Source organism: Oreochromis aureus, linkage group 4, assembly GCF_013358895.1.
Source record: "Oreochromis aureus strain Israel breed Guangdong linkage group 4, ZZ_aureus, whole genome shotgun sequence".
Lineage (NCBI taxonomy): Eukaryota > Metazoa > Chordata > Actinopteri > Cichliformes > Cichlidae > Oreochromis > Oreochromis aureus.
The window spans coordinates 20,115,502-20,135,762 of record NC_052945.1 but is presented as its reverse complement, the minus strand read 5'-3'; the positions used below and the strand labels follow the sequence as shown (position 1 = coordinate 20,135,762).

Genomic DNA, 20,261 nt, shown 5'->3' with positions numbered 1-20,261 from the left:
TGTCTCCCTTCCTTCCATCCTTCCCGCCTTACCCCGAGCATCTCATCTACTCACCTACTCTTTTTTACCTCCCTCAGTTTCATCCTCCGTCTCCCCGCTTCTCCCTCTCTCATCCGCCCACGCGCTCTTTGACAGCGTACAGGGTAGTTGCGCTCTCTCTCTCTCTCTTTCTCTCCCTCATCTCTGAAGACTCTAAAAATAAACGAGGGTTGTGCGGGGGAAAAGAAGAGGAGGAGACAAGCGAGAGAGGAAGTGTGAGGCAGATGCCGGTTACACAGCAGTTTTCAGCTCTATTCCCCGTGCAATTCTGTGCACGCGTGTGAGTGCACGCACTTCAGAGCAGGCACGTATGCAGGGACCCACACGCGTTTGCATGCACACACTCGCAGACGCCTCGTCTGCCTTGTCTTTTGAGTCTTTCTCCCTCTGCAAGACTGACAGGAGCACTTACACAGGTGTGTGCGCTGGCTTTGCGGTGCAGAAGTCTTAACTTCAGTGTTTTCTTCTTAAACACGAACTCTGAAGCCCAAAATATGACTAACCACACAGCTGCTGTACCACAGCACCACAGTGGCTTAGGTTAAAGGTTTGTATTTACAGTCTGATTTCAAATAGGTGTCACATGTGACAGCGGACGATTTTTGTGCTCATATATTTAAGTTTGACTAATAATTATTACTAATTCATTAGTTTTCAAAAGAAACCACACATACGCAGTCACACTTGAGGGCGTAGCTCATTCATTCATATTCATGAAACAGTCATGCTGGCACATTTCAGGCGAGTAACAAGAGAGGACACTTGTCTCATGGGATGGATTTTCAGGGGACATATGCAGGGCAGGAACAGGCGAAAAAGTAACATGGGAGATCAAAGGTATGAGAGTATGAGGAGAAACGTTGCTAGGGAATGAAAGGTAATGGGGCAAGAAGAAGGGGGAGAAGGAAGGAGGAGGAGAAAACAACAGGGAGGGAGTGATGATGGTATTTTGTCTGAGTTAAATTGTGGTGTCAAGGGCCGTGATGGTTCTGTCAATAGCAATAAATCTCATATCCTGTGTTTGCACTTAAGACTCGTGAGGGAGTTATGGGCGTAGGTCAAGGTTAGAGCAGCTGCTAAGGGATGCAACTTGTTTTTGGCGGGGTGTTTCCATCTATGTTCATTTATCCATATCATACTATTGCTGATCTGCAGCCTTTTTTTTTACGTTTCTTCGAATTTTAGATTGTACCATCATAACAGCCACCTTCAAGCTATGAAACTAACAAATCTTTTTGCAGGTCTTTTTTGCTCTTCCTTCTTCATCTCTGATGAAAAATCTTTCTCCCCTCCTCACCCGTCATGTCATCATCTACTTTCAAACAATCCTTCCATTTTTATTTTTATTTTTGGTTTTCCTTCTCCCTCTCCCTCCCTCATTCTCCCTCTGATCGACAGGAGGATATTGATTGGGAAGAGATGTGTCGGCCTGATAATGAGACTCAGAAAAGAGAAAGAAAAAGGCGTGGAGAACTAGGGGTGTTGTAGAGATAGACTGGGAGACAAAGCGGATTAGAGGAGGGGAGGGCTGAGAGAGTGTGTGTTTCCCTGACATGGTTTGCTAACTTTGGCAGGGCGAGCTGGCTATTTCTCCACTGGCTTTTGAAACTAAAATTCACAGGGGGTATTGGAGAAAGCATCTGATCCATATCGCGCATAACACACATCCACTCACACACAAAGCATACTTGCATAAAGCCAGTCTGCGCATAGAAATGGAAATAAACTTGGAATTGACTGGCGCGCGGGGGTGTACGTGCATGTGGGCGTGTGTGTATGTGTGCTATATGTGTGGCGTGTTCATATATGTATGATGCGCTTTGGCAATTCCAGATAACAGGCTGTCCTATTCAGCCAGTGTTTGACACCGTGTGCTACACAGGCAATGCACACTCTCCATCCCTTTTCTCATTTCCTGTTTATTTTCCCCCTGATGTGAGTTTTCCTTTACAATTTCACATAAACAGCTGTGCCAGGAAACTGTTTGTTTTCCCACTTTTCTGCCTCTTCTCTTGATCTCTGACTGTTGCCTCTCTCAGATAAGATGTATGTGTTAATCTTATGTGCCAGGTAAGGGTAAATTCTCTCTTCAAGTGACTGACAGTTTGACTGGCAGCTTTTTCAGAGCAAGCAGAGAAAAGTAATACGAGCGCAGTTGTTTTGTTTGGCAGCGGCTCCCGTATCTATTGTTACAGCAGCTGTGATTGAAAAGCACTGGTTTAATATTAACTGTTTTTATCTCTTTGTGTGTATTTGGCACTGCTCTGTTTTTAACTTCAAATACTTGCAGTGCTTGAGCTCCTGTAACCTCTTCGCTTCTCGTCATTGGTTTGTGTCAGTCTGACCTTTTTTCCACTGATGAGGCACTGGTGCTTGTGCACATCATGTAGTATTCCAGAGTTGAAATTTAGGGTAAAAAATAATGGTACATTTTTTGTAACAGCCCTCAAATAGCATGAGAAATCAGTGACTCCAATGTTGGGTCCAGCTTTTTTAAGGTTTATGGTGCAACAAAAGAGGAAGCGGTGTATATCCACCTCCAAAGCTCACCCTTCTGATTTTGTTTTGATGTTTCCACCAAGCCTGAGGAGCTGACCAATGTCCTGGAGATCTGTAACATCGTCTTCACCAGCATGTTCACGCTGGAGATGATCCTGAAGCTCACTGCCTTTGGCTTCTTTGAATACTTGAGGAACCCGTATAACATCTTTGATGGCATCATCGTCATCATCAGGTGTGTGATATGCGTGGCTGATTGAGAATACTGTATGTTCCTTATCACCCTAGTATGGATTATGTGTGCTTACAGAATGAGAATTTTCTGCCTTGATGTGTGTAATATTAAATGTTGTTTTTTAAAGACTAACTTAGCCTCTTATCTAATCTTTTCTTATCTATTTCCCCTCATTTCTCTTGACTCTTATTAATTTTGGTCTTCCTTTCCCCATATTTCTTTTGAAATGACCACATACATTTTTACAAATTTCACCACATCTTTGCCATTCTCATTTTACCCCTGCTTTTTAAACACATGTGCACTCGCCCCAGTGTGTGTGAGATCATTGGCCAGGCAGACGGTGGTCTGTCGGTGCTGAGGACATTCAGGCTTTTGAGGGTCATTAAGCTGGTGAGATTCATGCCTGCGCTGAGGCGGCAGCTTGTGGTTCTGATGAAGACGATGGACAATGTGGCCACCTTCTGCATGCTGCTTATGCTGTTTATCTTCATCTTCAGGTAACTCTTGAGCATGTATGTATGTATAGTGTGGCTTGGAGAACAGCAGTTAACAAGGTGATAAAAGGAACATGTGGAATACAGAGGGTGTGATGTGTGCATAAATGTTTCAATGCTTCTGTGTATGTGAATATAAAATATGTGTCCATATACAACCATGTGAAAAAGGAAGTTTTCATAGGATTCTGTGAAACGTTCTGTGGAAAGCTAAGTACTAATCAAATGCACATGATTGATGCGCCATCAGTGTGAGCACCTTTATGCAAACAGGAGCTTTGGCAGTTTGCAGATCTGGAGCATTCAGATGTGTGTTAACACAAACACACAGTCTTCCCACGATATTTACCCCAAGGTCAGGCCGTGCAATGCTCAGCAAACCTGTAAAAATCCCAAGAGCAACATCTCAGACTCCTCAGGCCTCAGTTAGCATGTTAAATGTTGAAGTTCATGACAGTACAATTAGAAAAAGAGTGAACCTGTATGGCTTGTTGGGAAGCCATACTCGGAAGCTGCATTTGAACAAACCGCAAAACTTCTGGAACAATGTCCTTTGGAACAAAGGGGAGAAACCAAAGGTTGGAAATAATCAAACACAGCATAGCAGCACAAACACCTCATACCAACCATCAGGCACGGGAGTGGAGGGGTGATGATTTGGGATTATTTTGTAGACACAGGACCTGGGATCCTTGCAGTGCTCACATCTAAAGTTGTCTCACATCTAGAGCTTGGCCAAAATTCAAGCATCAGGACAAGAAGCAAATCTGCAAGATTGTGGAAAAGAATCAAGGAGTTACACTAAAAATGATTTTTTTTCAAGTTTTACTTATTTATTTTAAGTTATTGCTGCTAATGGTTGTTCTACAAGTTACTGAATCATTGTGTGTACACAGGTTTTCACAGAACTACACACTGTCCTATGAAAACATTGCTTTTGACAGTTAATTCAATTCAGTTATATACATATATATATATATATATATATATATATATATATATATATATATATATATATATATATATATATATATATATATATATATATATATATATATATATATATATATAAAAAAAACAGTTGCCTCAAGGTGCTCCCATTGTAAGGTAAAGACCCCATAATATTAGAAAGAAAATCCCAATCATTAGCTGATCCCCTGTGAGCAAGCACGTGGGAAGAAAAGAAATCTCCCTTCTGACAGGAAGAAAGCTCAGGGAGGGGCAGTGATCTGCCATTAGTGAGTGAGGAGGAAGAGAAGAGAAAAAAGACGAGTGCAGGAGAGTGCCGCAGTACACAGGATAGTTTGATAGCATAAAACAAATCATTGGGTTGACAGTTTGAAATAAAAGCCCTCTTGGAATAGTAGGAGATTAACATAAAAGCACTTGTTGGTGCAGGCAGCTCTAAATAAAGACTGGAACACAGTTTGTACAAAACAATAGTATTGACCCTCGAATGCCAAGTGCATCATTATACCTGAATTTTTGAGACTGCTGCATCATCAGCAGGATTTATTTCTTATTTCCTGAAAAATCTAAATAAATAAATTATACACTACACTTTTAAGCAACACTGTAAACTGCTCAAAAATCCCAGATGTTGCAAAAGTGATACAAATTTAAACTTTTATATGTTTTTTAAATGTGTCAGAAGGTTCAATCAACACTCCAGTTTTTTTTTTTTTAAGTTAATTTTCTGGCAATTATTTCATGCATCAGTCTTTCTAGGGTTAATTTATAACAATGCAGTTCCACAGCATTTGCGCCTACACATGTTTCAGCTACATCAAGGTTATTCTTTTTGGACCTTGTGTCCCTTTCCAACTTTTCTTCTGCCACAAAGGTAATGAGAATTATTCCTCTAAACATTTGAGTCTCTATTACACCAGACAGATAGGTCTCTGGCCAAAGAACAGTGACAAAGGTAAACTGTATTGTATTAAGTTGTCATATCCAAGTTCCAGTGCAGCATATTAATAAGATGGTTTAATTTAAATTTGGACAGTTTTCAAATTGCCTGTAAATTACCGTTAGCAACGCTTTCCTGGTACCAATCATTCCAGTAGGTCAACTGTAAAATCTCAGCCACAGAAAGGGTGAATTACACTAATACTTAATTTAATTACTTACTCAGGTATATGGATCACTTAAACATTCATTCTACCTTCATATTACACCTAAGAAAATATTATGATGTACCTGCTGATGACTTTAAAATAATTGAAAAATGATGTGTTAACAGGAGAATTTATCATAACTGGCACCAGTCACTTTGACATTGATAGATGAGTTACATGCTGCTGCATAATGATGTTATGCTTGTATACTGATTGTTACCCAATCCTACGTTTGTGTGTATGCATACCTGCCAGCCAGCTTCTTTATCTCTCTAGTGAAGCATGAGTGTGAGAACAGATGACATCTGAGCTTTTAGTCAGCTAATGATATCCTGAGCCACTGGCATTTGGCCCATACTTCTAATTACTATAGCCATTAGTGACCAGTTAAATCACAGAGCTACAGAGACTTTAACCTTAAAATCAAATGTCTTCATAATTCCTCTAAACAGCACTTATATTAATGGCATTTTCTGGATTTCATATTCTTGTTACAACATCCAGTTTAACAAGATAATTGCATTCTCACTCTGCGATAGGATTTGTGACTGAAATAAGTAATTACAGGACAAAACCCTTGTTTGTGTTGCAGCATCTTGGGGATGCACATATTTGGCTGTAAATTTAGCTTGAAGACAGAAGCGGGGGACACTGTGCCTGACAGGAAGAACTTTGACTCCTTGCTTTGGGCTATTGTCACCGTTTTTCAGGTAAGAATAGTTCAGACACACAAACACAGCATTAATCATTAATAGGTGCGCTTATGACTGCACGTACACGTTTTTGTGTAGGTGAGTGTCTGTGTGTGTTTTTGTGTGTCCCCTGTTTCACTCTGTGAATATGTTGGCTGCAGATTCTCACCCAGGAGGACTGGAACATGGTGCTGTACAATGGCATGGCGTCCACCTCTCCCTGCGCCGCTCTCTACTTTGTAGCTCTTATGACGTTTGGAAACTACGTGCTCTTCAATTTGCTCGTGGCCATCTTGGTTGAGGGTTTTCAAGCAGAGGTAAGACACCTGGATTTAGGGGAGTAGGCAGCATGGAGACGAGAGAAAATGACCAAGCAGATTAGCCAAATCAATAGAAAATAACTGGCTTTTTGCTTTTTGGGATTCATCATGTGTTTTTAGGCTGTCTTTTAGTGTTTTTTGGATCTGTTCGCCAACTTTTGCAGCCTTCACAGTGGCTCAAACAAAGAATAAGGAGCTACCTTGGTTAAACAGCCAGCTATTTTTTTATTATTATTATTATTCATTCTTGCTGAAGCTACTTCTTCTGTTTGACCTCCAACCAAAGCATAGCAAATCTTCTGTTGTTGGCTGCACAAGTGAACACAAGAGTGTGTATGCACTTCCTGTGTCTGAGGAACTAAGGACCCAGTGGATTACTTTAATAGCAATGTCCACACAACAGTAGGAAATACATCATTAATTTGCTGCATAATGAATGTAATGTAACCGCTTTCTTTATCTCTAATTGTCTGTGCTCACTCGTATTTTAATTGAGCCAAATTCCAGATAAAATAGTCCTCACTGAAAGGTTTGAGACAACGGGACGAATATGAAATAATTATACAAACATTGGCCTTTGAGAATAACAGAAACAAGCTGACACTTTAAGCCAGGGGTGTCAAACATAAGGCCTGGGGGCCAGAGTCGGCCCATCTGGACCACTAGATGGCTTTAGAAAATGTGAAGGAGGGCACAAACTTGGAACTTTTAACTGTAATTTTGCAGGTTTTACAGCTTTTCCTGCTTATAAAGACCTCCCCCATGGCTATTCATACTCCCCAAAAGTAGTTAAGTTATGGACCTCTATATTTTGCACATTTACTTTTAAGGCCAAAGAGTCATGCTTACAGATCTCTTTCATTTACTTTCTTTATCATGTAGAAAAAGTCCTCTGCACCCCTAAAAATGCAGATTTTATAAGAGCGAGGTCATCTAACACAATCCACATCCACATAAGTTAACATGAACTGCAGGGTTTTCACCCATGTAGGAATACTAAACGTCCACAAACTGCAATCACTGACTCGTGTCACAGTTAGAGCGGAGAAGTAAACATCAGTGTTTCAGAGCTAGATCTGACAAGTGAGCGCTAACCAACAGCCCTGGGAGGAAATGTGTCTTAGATAATTGGGTAATAAAGAAAGAACTGAAAATTAGGAATGTGTAAGCTTGTAATTGTTAGCTTGTAATTGCTCATTATTTCTTTTCTTTCTTTCTTTTTTTACACGCTCTTTGCTTCGTTGTTTGTTTCTTCTCTCTCTCTGATTCGCCCATTTATTTTCTCTCACTGTCCCCAAAAACAGGGTGATGCAAATCGCTCCTACTCAGACGATGACAGGTCTTCCTGCAATTTCGATGACAGTGACAAACAGAAAGACTCCCTGCACCTATCAGGTGAATGCTACCTCCCACAGCTTCACTGCATATTTTTGTTTACAGACAAATTTTTTTCTCATCTCTAGAATTTTATTGCCATTTCTCCCCAATACTTACAGATTTGCAAATATAACAGTTTTTGAAAAATTCTCGTTATTATCCAGCATCAACTTTGCAACACTTAAATCTGTTTGCTCGAGGGGCACCGTCATATTCAAGCTCTGTGGCGTCAGGTGATTTGTTGTGCCTCGGGCATCAAAAACTTGGTATGAGTTCCACAACAAACATACCTAAGCACCTTTTTTTTTTTCCCTTTTCCCAGTCTGGAATGTAAGCAGAGCAAACTTTAAATAATGCATGACTGATGCCATGCCTCTATCCACTTCTCTCCCCACATGTCCCCCGGCGTAACAAAAGCGAACTCACCAAGAACCACCATCCTGCAGCGGCGAGCAGCATTTAGCAGCGCATTAGCGAGTCCTCTGATGGCGTCTGATCACAATTCTCCCGACCTCAAATCTTGCCCATAAATGTCAGGGTACATGGAAGGGAAACACATTTGGAATGGCAATGTTTGCTGAGACCTATTCCATCAAAAGATACGTTTGAGAATGGACAAGCACTCTGAGATATCTCTCTGTTTCGCTATTACAAGTTCCTCCCTGGTCCTGTAAGGCAATTTAGTGTAAATGAAATCTTCCTCTTCCTCCTGGAGCTGACTGTAACATTGTTTTAAGACATTTATTGCGTACAGTGATGGAGAGTGTGGAGTTTTGTGCTTTCGTGGCATCAACAAAGACAAGGCAAACAAAAGGAGGGAAGGGCTTATTTAGTCTTTTAGTTTTCCTTCTCACTCATCTGTCTTATTTCTCTTCTTCCCACCATTTAGCACTGTGTATTTTCTTTTTCCCTCTCCTCCTCCTCCTTCTTCTTCTTTCCTGCAGACCCAAAGATATGTACCCTGACTCCTAACGGGCACCTGGACATGTCCCCATTGCCTGCCGGTTTGTTTCCAGGAGAGAGGTTGACCTTTGCTCTCAGCTCCAGGAAGAATAGTGTCATTTCTCTTGGCAGAGCCAATCTGGAGCAGAGAGCTGTGGTAAGTTGATGGGACTGTACATAAAGAAGCTGAAAAAAAAGCAAACAAAGAGCATAGCTGCTCTTATGACATAAAATTTAATTGGTCGGTATAATTTAACAGCAGTATTGACAGTAGAGTCACAAACATAGATTTTCATCATATTTCAAGGTTTTACGCTGAAAATGTATGTGCTGGTTCTTATTCAGCGTTTTTCTGCTCTACCTGAGCACTCAAAGCACTTGCCTCATTCACCCATTCATACATTTTCTGTCTAAGCACGTTTCTATTTAAAATTCACACACATACATACTTAGATGAATGCCTCTGAGAGCAACTTGGGGTCAGTATTTTTATCCAAGGATATTTAGGACATTAAGTCCAATGACTGAACCGCCAACCGTCCTATTAGCAGATGACCTGTTCTACCTCCTGAGCTACAGCTAGCGTAATTAAACGGAACTGTAATGAATAGTAAATTATTATAAAAATGCATTATAAGAGTTGCACTGATGTTATAATACTTCCAGATATCATATCAGTCTTTCTCTCTCAGTATCCAGGTCGAGGTTACCACAACTGGGGCCGTCCTCTGCCTCCCCAGCACCATGCCTTGTTGACTCGCCGCTCTAGCTGGAACAGCCTAGGAGGCTGGCCATGCTCCTCCTCATCCCCCTCTGCTAGTCCTGCCTTCACCCCGACTTCCTCAAGGCCCTTCTATGGCTACGGCTTGGGAGGTCTAGGAGGGGTGGTCGGAGGAAGCCTGCGAATCCGAGGTCCCCGTGCCTCCTCATCCCCACACCACCACCTGCATCATATCCAGCCGGACGAGGAGGAGTCTCTTCTCTCCCCACCTGCCGTCACTCCCCACTCCCTCCATCTTCCACATCCCATGCTCCCAGGTTCTTTTGGACCCAGGAGAGACCGGAGAGCTCTTTCGCTAGAGCTGCCACACCTGCTCCAGGTGCCTGGACAAACTCACCCTCTGCAGCACCCCCTTCCCTCCATGACTCTTAATGCCAACCACAGAAAGAAGAGCCTCTCTGGAGGGATGATAATCAGCAGCGGTGGCAACTTCGGAGGGCTTCACCAAGACTGTAACGGGAAGACTCCACTGTCACAGCTCCTCCAGCCCCCGCCTAGACATCCAACCGAGCACGCCGGAGGGTCCAATCCCCAGAGCCACCTGATGGCTGAGGTCTTCCCCCAGGTTAACGCACGGAGCAAGGACCGAGAGGACCTGGATGATGACATCGACTATGTAGGCTACTATTGTGTGCATGTGCGGTCAAGGAAATTAGACACAGATGCATGAGGAAATATTCCGCAGATGCAGATAAGCAGCTCTAAGACGCACTATGTAAGAGCATTTAGAGAGAACAAAGAAACGCAATCTAGGTTTGTAATACACAACAACCAAACCATTAGCTTTTATGTTCAAGTATAAGGCTTTACACGTGCAATAATCTCCCGCTCTCTTGTGTAGGATTTCCAACTACTTTGTGCAAAGCCCGCACTCCCTATCACCTGGGCCTCATGGGAGCCTCATTGTTTTCATTATAAACAAGTCTGTGTATGAGGGAAACAAGGTTAATTAGAAAGGACTATTTAGACAGCGGGGGAAAGAGCTATACAGATGGTAATGTTGGAAGATGCTCCGAGCTGTTGCCATAGAAGTGTTTCACTTTGGTAAATAATTTAATTATGGAATCTAAACAGACGGTTTCGCTCTGCCGTTCTGTGTGTGCGTGTGCATGTGTGTGTGTGCCACGATCTGTACTGATATGTGTGTTTGTTGCAGAGCTTGTGCTTCCGCATCCAGAAGATGTTAGAAGCGTACAGACCAGACTGGTGTGAGACCAGAGAAGACTGGTCCGTCTTCCTTTTCTCCCCGCAGAACAAGTAAGCCTCGCTTTTATCCGAAGCCTTTACCGACGCTGTGCTCAAGTCTTCCAAACGTACGAACGGATTGCCCAGTTCTGTTTCACAGCTCATCAGTGTGAAGGACAGTTTCAAGTTCCTGCGACAGAACCTCTGCATTAGAGCATTGATCGCCACCTTACAAATAGCAAAGCGATCTCCTCTGAACCCTCCCCTTTAGTCAGAGAGCAAGAGGGGAGGCATAAATTTAATACTGTAGGCAGTTCGTTAAATTATGCATTAACTTGTAGTGATGCCATGTTACAATCTGAGAGGAAGGGTTTGACTAGGCACAGTTGAGTATTTTAATAAAAGCCATTTAAACGTGTCCATGTGTGTCCCCGAACAGTTTGGAATAAAGTCGATCTCGCTCTCTCTCGTAGTCAATTCATTTTCATATTCATTCCATTTCTTTTCATCCATCCCTTATAAACACTGCAGCGGAGACATTTAATTGCTTTTTGGCAGTGCACAGCGTCACATGCTAAGTTTTTGAAATGCATATTCAGTATTTATACGTCCCATCTCTTTCTGCCCCCCTCCCCACCACACACATACACACACACACACAATTCTCTCTCTTACTCCGTTTGTTTCTCTCTTATCTCTCTATTCTGTTCCCCCTGCAGAGAACTGTACTCAGGAGTCTGGTGCTTCTGAGAGTGTTGTTAATGTAATTTGTTTTGAATTAGGAGAGATGTAAACAGGGGCTGAATGAAGCTATTTACTCACCAAGATGTTAGGGAGCTCCCATGCACATTCAGGGAACTTGGCTCTCATTCCGATTGGATGGAAGGGGTTTTAAAAGTGCGTCTGGGCAGACCGAGGCCTTTCATTGTTCCCTTCAGTTTAACTGTTTTGTTTTTTCTCTTCTTCCCTGTTCTCTTCTTCCAGGTTCAGACAGATGTGCCAATCTATCATTGCTCATAAGCTGTTCGACTACGTAGTACTGGCCTTTATCTTCTCCAACTGCATCACAGTGGCTCTGGAAAGGCCCAAGATACTACAGGGCAGCTTGGTAAATCTATCTAAAATGTTTGTTTGCACGCGTGTGTTTGAAACTCCAGCTCCTTTCTGCAGTTTCTGTGCAGTAGCTGTTTGTATTCTCTGAGGATGAATTCACTTTTATGATCTATAAGGTGCAGTAAGTGCTGTTTTTACTACTCCTAATTGGCCCATCTTCACTTTCTGACTGTCAACCCTCTCTCCCGCTCTCTCCCCCCGCTCCTATTTCTGTCCAGGAAAGAGTGTTTCTTACCATCTCCAACTACATCTTTACTGCCATCTTTGTGGGCGAGATGACACTCAAGGTAACGTTTTACAACCTGTCTCTCTATTACTGCCAATGCAGAGGCGTCGTTTCTGTGTGTTTCCTCCCATGTGTTCAGGGTTGTCTCTCGCTCTGAATTGCCTTTGCCTTAGTGACCCACGGCCCATCCTCTTCTCCTCCCTCCTTTCTCAGTAATTCCCTCGTTCCTATGGAGAATAGAGCAATTAAGCAATGTCATTAATTAGGGACTAGTCTACTCCTATGGAAGCAGTCCATCTTCAGCACTCCCCCACACTCTGTCCCTCCTCCAGTCCACTTCTATATTAAGTGGTCCTTTTTTTAAGTCTGTTTTTTTCCACTTCCTGAGACTCCTTCTGTTCTCACCTATTTTTTTTCCCCCCGACTCTCAAATATTTTTGTTTCCCCATTCTTTCCCTCTTTAATTTTCTCTTCCTCCCTCCACCACAGAGTTTGTATTCTCTTAGAAAGGCTCTGGCACAAGTGGGCCATCAATTATGCACTCCCACAATCAATTATTAACCAACCACCGCACGTCGAGGAGCTACAGCCTTGTCAGCCCCCTGGCTGAGCCGTACATGTCTCCCTTCATGTCTCTGTCTGTCTGGACTTTTGTGTGGCTTACACATTGTGTGCCGGTGTGTGTTTGTTTGTGTAACATTAATCTCCCTATAGGACTCCACCATGTACTTTAACGATGGATACAAAATGCAGCTACATGAATGAACAACACCGCAGGGTTGGTCAGCATGTCTGAGGTTTCTTCAGATGCATTATTACATAATATATTCATTAATTTTGAAAGATTTCAAAGATATAAATTCACACAGAAACTGTTGACAGAGTAAATATCAGTCCTATTGCATAATTAGATAGCGAACTCTATAGCACACTCGTTATAAATTCATTTACACTTTTATTATCGAAGGCTGTTAACATTTTGGCATTCAGAGCTAAGACGTGTGCCAGGCACTGATCTTTCAGCCATCTTGATGTTTGCACACTAACCCCCACGGTCCCTCTGAAGCTTTAGCAAACACTCAGCAAACGGCTTCAAATGTCAGTTGCAGATTTTTTGCCGAAGCAGACATAATGCTCCCACTGCTGCTTACCAAAACAGCATCCATCTGTGATTATGTGTTATACAGTGCCTGTACAATAACCACGCGTAACATTTAAACTCACAGACATGTAAAATCCCATCATATGCTAATATGATGTACACTAATATTTATTCACAAGTCAGTAATAAGGGCATTGGTCTTTTGGGTGTTATGCACTAGACTGGTGGATATTACCAGTTTGTAATGTGGCGCTTCATGTCTGCTTTCTCATCTCCAGGTGGTTTCCATGGGTCTGTATATGGGGGAACAGGCTTATCTGCGGAGCAGCTGGAACATTCTGGATGGTTTCCTGGTTTTTGTGTCTTTGATTGACATTGTCGTGTCCATGGCGGGAGGGGCCAAGATCCTGGGTGTGCTCAGAGTGCTCAGGCTGCTCAGGACACTGCGTCCTCTCAGGTTGGCACCAAGCCGTGCATTTTTTTCTTTTTATTATCATTATGTTTTTATCGTATCTTTTTTTCCTGATCTCCTGAAAGTCAGGCATGATCATCATCATGTTTCCTGTCAATCTTTGCTGTGCATACAGTTTTTACAAAGCTGTGAAAATGTTGTTCGTTAATGTTTTAACTGAAAATTGCTAATTAGTAATGCTCTGACAGATGGATCCAAAATCCAGTGTAGGAGTATTTTGTCCCACAGATATGTTTTCTGCAGTGTTTTGATCTTCTGTCAGTTGTAGAGGACATCGGGTCTTGTTTGATCACACAACGCTGCGATGTAGCGATATTGTTTCCATGTTTGTGTGGATTTGAGGTAAAGATGAAGGAAACATGTCTAAACACTAAAACATACTTTAAACAAATAGTTTCTCAAAATCAAGCTTTTAAAAAAAATCAGATTTCAGTTCCCGTCATTTTGAAAAGAAAGTTCATGTAGGTGTAGAGGTCTTGATGCACAGGACAAAAATGAATTGCAAGAACGGTTCAGTGCTTGTATCTGACAGTATTGTGGTTTTAAAAAGACCTCACACGGGACCTGAGCAATGCATCAGAGCCTTCAGTTGATGTATGTTTTTCTTCATCCATTTACCCCTCTCCTTTCTTCAGAGTGATTAGCAGAGCCCCAGGCCTGAAACTGGTGGTGGAAACTCTCATCACCTCCCTCAAACCCATTGGCAACATTGTGCTCATCTGCTGCGCATTCTTCATCATCTTTGGTATCCTCGGGGTCCAGGTAGGAACAGCTGTCTTCAACTACTACTTCTTCCCTCACTGCACAACATTTTCAGCTGGTGCGAGGTTTTATCAGCTTATTATTTTACGCTTTAAGCCCCTTGGAGAGGTCCAGTCTCTCTAAGGTGTATTTCTCTGTTTTATATATAAGTAGAGAGCTCCAAATCTTGGTTTCTTTGTCCTTGAACTGACAGCTCTTTAAAGGCAAGTTCTTTTACTGCTTGGGTCCTGATGTCAAAAACATCACCAACAAGTCTGACTGTCTGCAAGCCAACTATAAGTGGGTCCACCATAAGTACAACTTTGACAACCTGGGACAGGTGAGTACCACGTGTGGTTCCTGCACTTACATGTTTTACAGTACACAATAGAAAAGTGTGTAGTTGTCAGGGTGAGGTAAGGATAACAGTGTTTTTGTTCACATCCCTGTATTGTCTAGGCTCTGATGTCTCTGTTTGTACTCGCCTCCAAAGACGGCTGGGTCAATATCATGTACCACGGTTTGGACGCTGTGGGTGTGGACCAGCAGGTACCTGAATATGAGCTTTTATGATTTTTTGAGGAAACAACCTTTTATTTTTTTTAATCTCAGTAACTCTCTTTTTGTCTCTTTTCCCATCACAACATAATACTTCCACATCTGCAACCTCAGCCGATAACCAACAACAACCCGTGGATGTTGCTGTATTTCATCTCCTTCCTTCTCATCGTTAGCTTTTTTGTCCTCAACATGTTTGTTGGCGTGGTGGTGGAGAACTTCCACAAGTGCCGTCAACACCAGGAGGTGGAGGAAGCCAAGAGGCGTGAGGAGAAACGTCAGCGGCGCATGGAGAAAAAGAGGAGGAGTAAGACGGAAGTTAGACAGGAAATGGAGATCGAGAATAAAAAGGCTAAAAGCTAGAAGAGGATTTTGAAAAAGGCAGAATGCAAAAGTGGTTGAAGGGGAAAGAGCAGGGACTGAAAGGGAAGTCAGAAGCAGGCAGACATTTAGAAAGCAAAAATGGGTAAAATCAAATGGAAAACTATGACAATTACCGTAAAATAACAAGACAGAGTAATACAATGCACAAAGGGCTTGAAAAGAAGAACTTTATTATCTCATTTTAGCTCTATTGTTATTATGACACATTGCGAGACCCATTTTCCTAAGCTGAGATCATCACTGATGAAAATTTGTGCTATAAAAACAGAGAGATGGAAATTGAGGCAGATTGATAATAAAAACATAAACGGCGAGTATTATGTTTTCTAACATTGCTCCAATTCCTCTTTTTTCTGATTTTACAGCGATCAAGCCACTTAAATTATGCTTTTTAAGGAACGTGTGATTACATAACCAGTTCTGTAACTTAAATCAAAGAGAGCTTAAAGTGAGGGTGACCTGAAAAGGAGCATCGCTAAATCACTTTGTTCCAGGCGCTGGATGACGTGAGAGCCTGCACCAAGGCCGGGCAGATATAAACTGCAGAACAATAGATTATATTAGAAATGACACACCTGATTCCTCTAACAGTCGAGGAGCTGTGTAAGACATAAATAAAAACAGAGTGATTTGCAAATCTTATGAATTCATATTTTATTTAAAATAAAACAGAAAACACCTGTTTAAACTCAGACGTTTTACTAATTCATGAAAAACATTAGTTCATTATGAATTAATGGTAGCAACATGTCTCAAAAAAGTTGGGACAACCAGTTACTTGAAAAGTAAGTTGTGCTCAAAAGAAACTGTTAGAGTGATTGTGTTAAAAGTTTGTCACTGTTGTGTTTAAACCTTGCCTTTAACTGCAGGCACATTCTATGTAAGATTCTGGGTTCCTTATTTAGTAAGGAATGTTTGTCTGGGATCAGGCGAGGAGCTCGCAGCTCCAAGATCCTGATCCGACCAGCTTCCCTTGCAAGTTGAATGGACTGAGCTCTGATGCTCTTGCTTCGTTCATGGGGATAAGTCTCTGAACTAGCGAGGTCTGCGAGCTGCAGGAGCATTTTACAGCTAAACAGGTGAACTGACAGCAGGACTGGACTGGATATAAAAGAGCATATTAGAGAGGAAGAGTTATTGAGTATTCAATATGCAAAAAAAACTGTTTCTACAATTTATGGAATGGTTTCAGAATAATGCTTCTCAATATAAAGTTATGGAATAAATCATTATATACAGCAGCGGTCCCCAACCCCCGGGCCTCGGACCGGTACCGGTCCGTGAGTCGTTTGGTACCGGGCCGCGAGAGTTGAGGCTCAGGTGTGAAATGTATGGTTTTCAGGGGTTTTATCGGTTTTCAGCGTTATTTTGTTATCGTTTTTATCGTTAACTCAGTTTTCCTGGGTCTTTTCACGTGTGTTATGAATAAATCTTCTTTTTTTCGGTACCGGTACTAGTTTTATTTTGTTGTATTTATCCGCGACACCTTAAAGGCTGGTCCGTGAAAATATTGTCGGGCATAAACCGGTCCGTGGCACAATAAAGGTTGGGGACCGCTGATATACAGTACAGTTCATAATATCATCAAAAATCTGGAGAAATCTCTGTGCGCAAGGGATGAGGCCGAAAATCAATAGTGGATACCTGCGATCCTCAGGCCCTCAGGCAGCACTGCATTAAAAACAGGCATTATTTTGACATGAAAATGACTGGATAGGTTCAGGAACTCTTAAATAAATCCCAGTCTGTGAACAGTTCTCTGTGCCATCCACAAATGGTTAAAAAGCTCATTGTGTAAAGAGGAAGCCATATGTGAACATGATCCAGAAGTGTCGTCGTCTCCTTTGGGCCAAAGCTCATTTAAAATGGCCTGAGGTAAAGTGGAAAATTGTTCTGTGGTCAGATGAACTGAAAGTTTTAAATCTTTTTGGATAACATGGATGCCACATCCGCTGGACTAAAGAGGAGAGGGAGCTGGCTCAGGTCAGAAGCCTATGATGGTATGGGGTTGATTAGTGTCTATGGAACTGGCAGCTTGTGCATCTGGAAATTTGTTGTATTATGAAACAAAAATATAGACTAGAATAATAGCCAGATAGTAGCCAGAACCCAGCTTTTAAACATTGTTAAACACGGGGTGGATGCTACAGAGTGCAGATGTGTCACTGCCATCAAATTTAAAATGGTCTTTTGTGTTCTGTTAAGAATAAAATATGGCTTTATTAATCATTTAATTCAGATTTTATTTATGTTTTTCACAGCCTCCCAACTGCTTTGGATCTAGGGTTGCATTTTGAAACTTCATTCCCACAAATCTACTCTAATAATGTCCAAGAAACAAAAAAAAAGCTTGACTAGGCTTTTTCATAGTGGGGTCACATGATTTGGGGGGTTTTCTATGTTATCTCTCTATTATTGTAGCATCTTTACCCCCCTTTTTATTTTTTCTTTAACAGAGGCTCAGAAGCTGCCCTACTATGCCAGCTATGGCAACATGCGCCTGATGATCCACACACTGTGCACAAACCACTACCTGGACCTCATCATCACCTTCATCATCTGCATCAACGTTATCACCATGTCCTTAGAGCACTACAATCAACCTCATGTAAGCAGAAGTTTACTTGTGTGTGGAAAAGTGCACGCTGGTTGTGCATATAACTAATTTAATTTAATAGCTGTCATGCAAGTCAGGTGATTTCAGCTTACGTGTGCTTTTCATATAAGCAGAAATACAGAAATTGCTGCAAGCTGCATCTTACTAGAAAGAACGTATGCAGGCTTTTTATGCTGAGTATTAATGCCTGTCATATCTTCCTAATTTCTTTTCTGCATCATGCCACAGCTTTCAGCCTCACGCTCTTCTTCCCTTCTCCAAACAGCAGCATCTTAAATTCCACTGACTAGTCAAAGCATCAGAAAACTGTATTCCGGGCTCCATAGCCTGTATTGTGAGTATCTGGAGTCCGTACAAAGGAGCTGTGATTGCACTGCTGATTTGACAAGGGGCTGCTGTCAGAGTGCTGTTACCGGTACAGTATCTGTGTGGCACATGGAGGTTTAAAAGCCTGACAGCGCTTTTGTAAGGGAGAGAAAAGTGATTATCCTTGAGATAAGATGCCCATTTGACCTTTAAAATGGAGTGAGCTTTCTCAAACTGACCGAGCATCAGATAAATATCACAGGTCTCGGCTGTGTTTGTCAGCTGTTGGTCCTGACATTTGGGAGCCTCCCACTTGTTAGAAAACACAGCTCTATTTATAAAGGGAGAAAATAGCCTCTTCAGTGACTGGAAGCTGGATTGGGTGTAAAAAAATAAATAAAGCATGTTTGCATTTGGAATATTTAAATACTATTTTATATCTTTAGAGGACGTAATGCGTGGTGTGTTTCTAGTGCCGTGAATGGAGCATGCTCTCTTTTGGCCTCTGGCTTGTTTGATTTTACGATACACACAGTTGGAAAAATTCCAGTTTGCTGATGCAACTGATAATTCACTCTACCCCATTATTTATACACACACACACGTGGCCCTTTTCTACTCTCTCTTTGCAGTCTTTGGATCTTGCCCTGAAATACTGCAACTACTTCTTCACCTCCATGTTTGTGCTGGAAGCAGTGCTCAAACTCATTGCCTTCGGCGTCCGTCGCTTCTTCAAAGACAGGTACAGTGCCTGTTTCTACTTTTTGTGATTAAGGCGTGATACTGCTTGAAACCATTTTCCTGTCTAAGTGTAATAGTGCTTATTTGTAGCAGCATGTTTGAATACAAAAAAGCTTGGCAGCACAGCAGATCTCATCCTTCCACTGTGGATTTGTTCAATCTGCTGTCCAGAGATAGACTATGCTGTTTCTGAATGACAGACAGCTTTTCTTATGGCCCTGCAGTGTCTAACCTTAAGCAGCCTTTGGATTAGATGTTGACATTTATATCAGTCAAAAATTACAATGTCATCCTGTGTCACTGTCTGTTCAGCTAAGCCACTTATCACATATATGATGATAAAAAGAAAAAAGCAAAAGAAAATAAAAACATTAAGACGACTATCAGGGCTCTAGTCACATGCTATAATCTCTCAAGTTAACATATAATATAAATAGTGCTACAATAAACAGTTATTTGGTTCAAAGTGTAATGGCTAAATAAATCTGCCGTTTGCTTTGATCATTATAAGTGGAATAGCAGCTTTGACGGCATCTAGGATTATGAATGTGCTGAAATATTTGCGCTGGCGTTAAAACGTTCTGTTGTTAAGTCTACTAAATAATAAGCACTACAAATATGACACTTTGCACACATTGTGGGTTCTGTCTATAATGTCTTAAGTAGTACAAAGAGCATAGTACCTCAGTCTGCTTAGCTGGAAGTTAAGAAAGCTTTAAATAATAAAGAGGTTTGTTTTTCTTACTTTGTTTCTTTTATGGCCACTAAAGCCCTCTGTCATGCCTTTATTCCATCAAGCTATACTGTGCAAATATAAACTTTATTGCTTACAGTTAAAAGGCTTATTTTAAGGTGCATAATAATATAATAATTACAGTACTATGCAAATGTCTTGAGGCACCCCTCATGTATAGCAAAGAACTGATTCTAGATGGTATCTTTAGGGCTATAGAAGCCTATCACATGAGCACGTAATCTGCTCCCATTTCTTTAGATGAATTTACAAAAATGAAAAAAGACAACACAATTTGACTGAAATGAACTTGTAGTTTTGCACCACCAGGGTGATTCACAAAGAGCTATTGACTAAAAAAGGACACATTTTGTGGCATATTTTGGCGTAGTGTGCAGTGTCCTTAAAAAATTTAAGGAAACTGACAAAGGAAGAAGTGTTAAGCCTTAAAAACACTATCAGCAGCAGATGAACTGTGTCTGAAAGTCATGAAATTCAAGTCAAAGAAATAGGGGAGAAGACCACTAAAGACCTGACACAGGACACAAGAGATGCATCTAGCCCTTCAGTCAATCCATCTACTG

The 20,261-nt window shown here is 41.6% G+C and overlaps 1 protein-coding gene across 1 annotated transcript in view; it reads left to right on the top strand.

The window, feature by feature from the left end:
- Positions 1 to 20,261, top strand: part of LOC116329202 (voltage-dependent T-type calcium channel subunit alpha-1I-like) — a 91,390-nt gene that overhangs the window by 41,197 nt on the left and 29,932 nt on the right. The window contains exons 9-25 of the mRNA XM_039611124.1: positions 2,622 to 2,773; positions 3,088 to 3,273; positions 5,980 to 6,097; positions 6,241 to 6,396; positions 7,704 to 7,794; positions 8,721 to 8,875; positions 9,411 to 10,115; positions 10,656 to 10,756; positions 11,669 to 11,792; positions 12,016 to 12,084; positions 13,404 to 13,582; positions 14,233 to 14,359; positions 14,553 to 14,678; positions 14,798 to 14,887; positions 15,011 to 15,203; positions 17,737 to 17,888; positions 18,836 to 18,945. Of these exons, the coding sequence (XP_039467058.1) occupies positions 2,622 to 2,773; positions 3,088 to 3,273; positions 5,980 to 6,097; positions 6,241 to 6,396; positions 7,704 to 7,794; positions 8,721 to 8,875; positions 9,411 to 10,115; positions 10,656 to 10,756; positions 11,669 to 11,792; positions 12,016 to 12,084; positions 13,404 to 13,582; positions 14,233 to 14,359; positions 14,553 to 14,678; positions 14,798 to 14,887; positions 15,011 to 15,203; positions 17,737 to 17,888; positions 18,836 to 18,945 (2,834 nt within the window). The remainder of the gene's footprint in view (positions 1 to 2,621; positions 2,774 to 3,087; positions 3,274 to 5,979; positions 6,098 to 6,240; positions 6,397 to 7,703; positions 7,795 to 8,720; positions 8,876 to 9,410; positions 10,116 to 10,655; positions 10,757 to 11,668; positions 11,793 to 12,015; positions 12,085 to 13,403; positions 13,583 to 14,232; positions 14,360 to 14,552; positions 14,679 to 14,797; positions 14,888 to 15,010; positions 15,204 to 17,736; positions 17,889 to 18,835; positions 18,946 to 20,261) is intronic.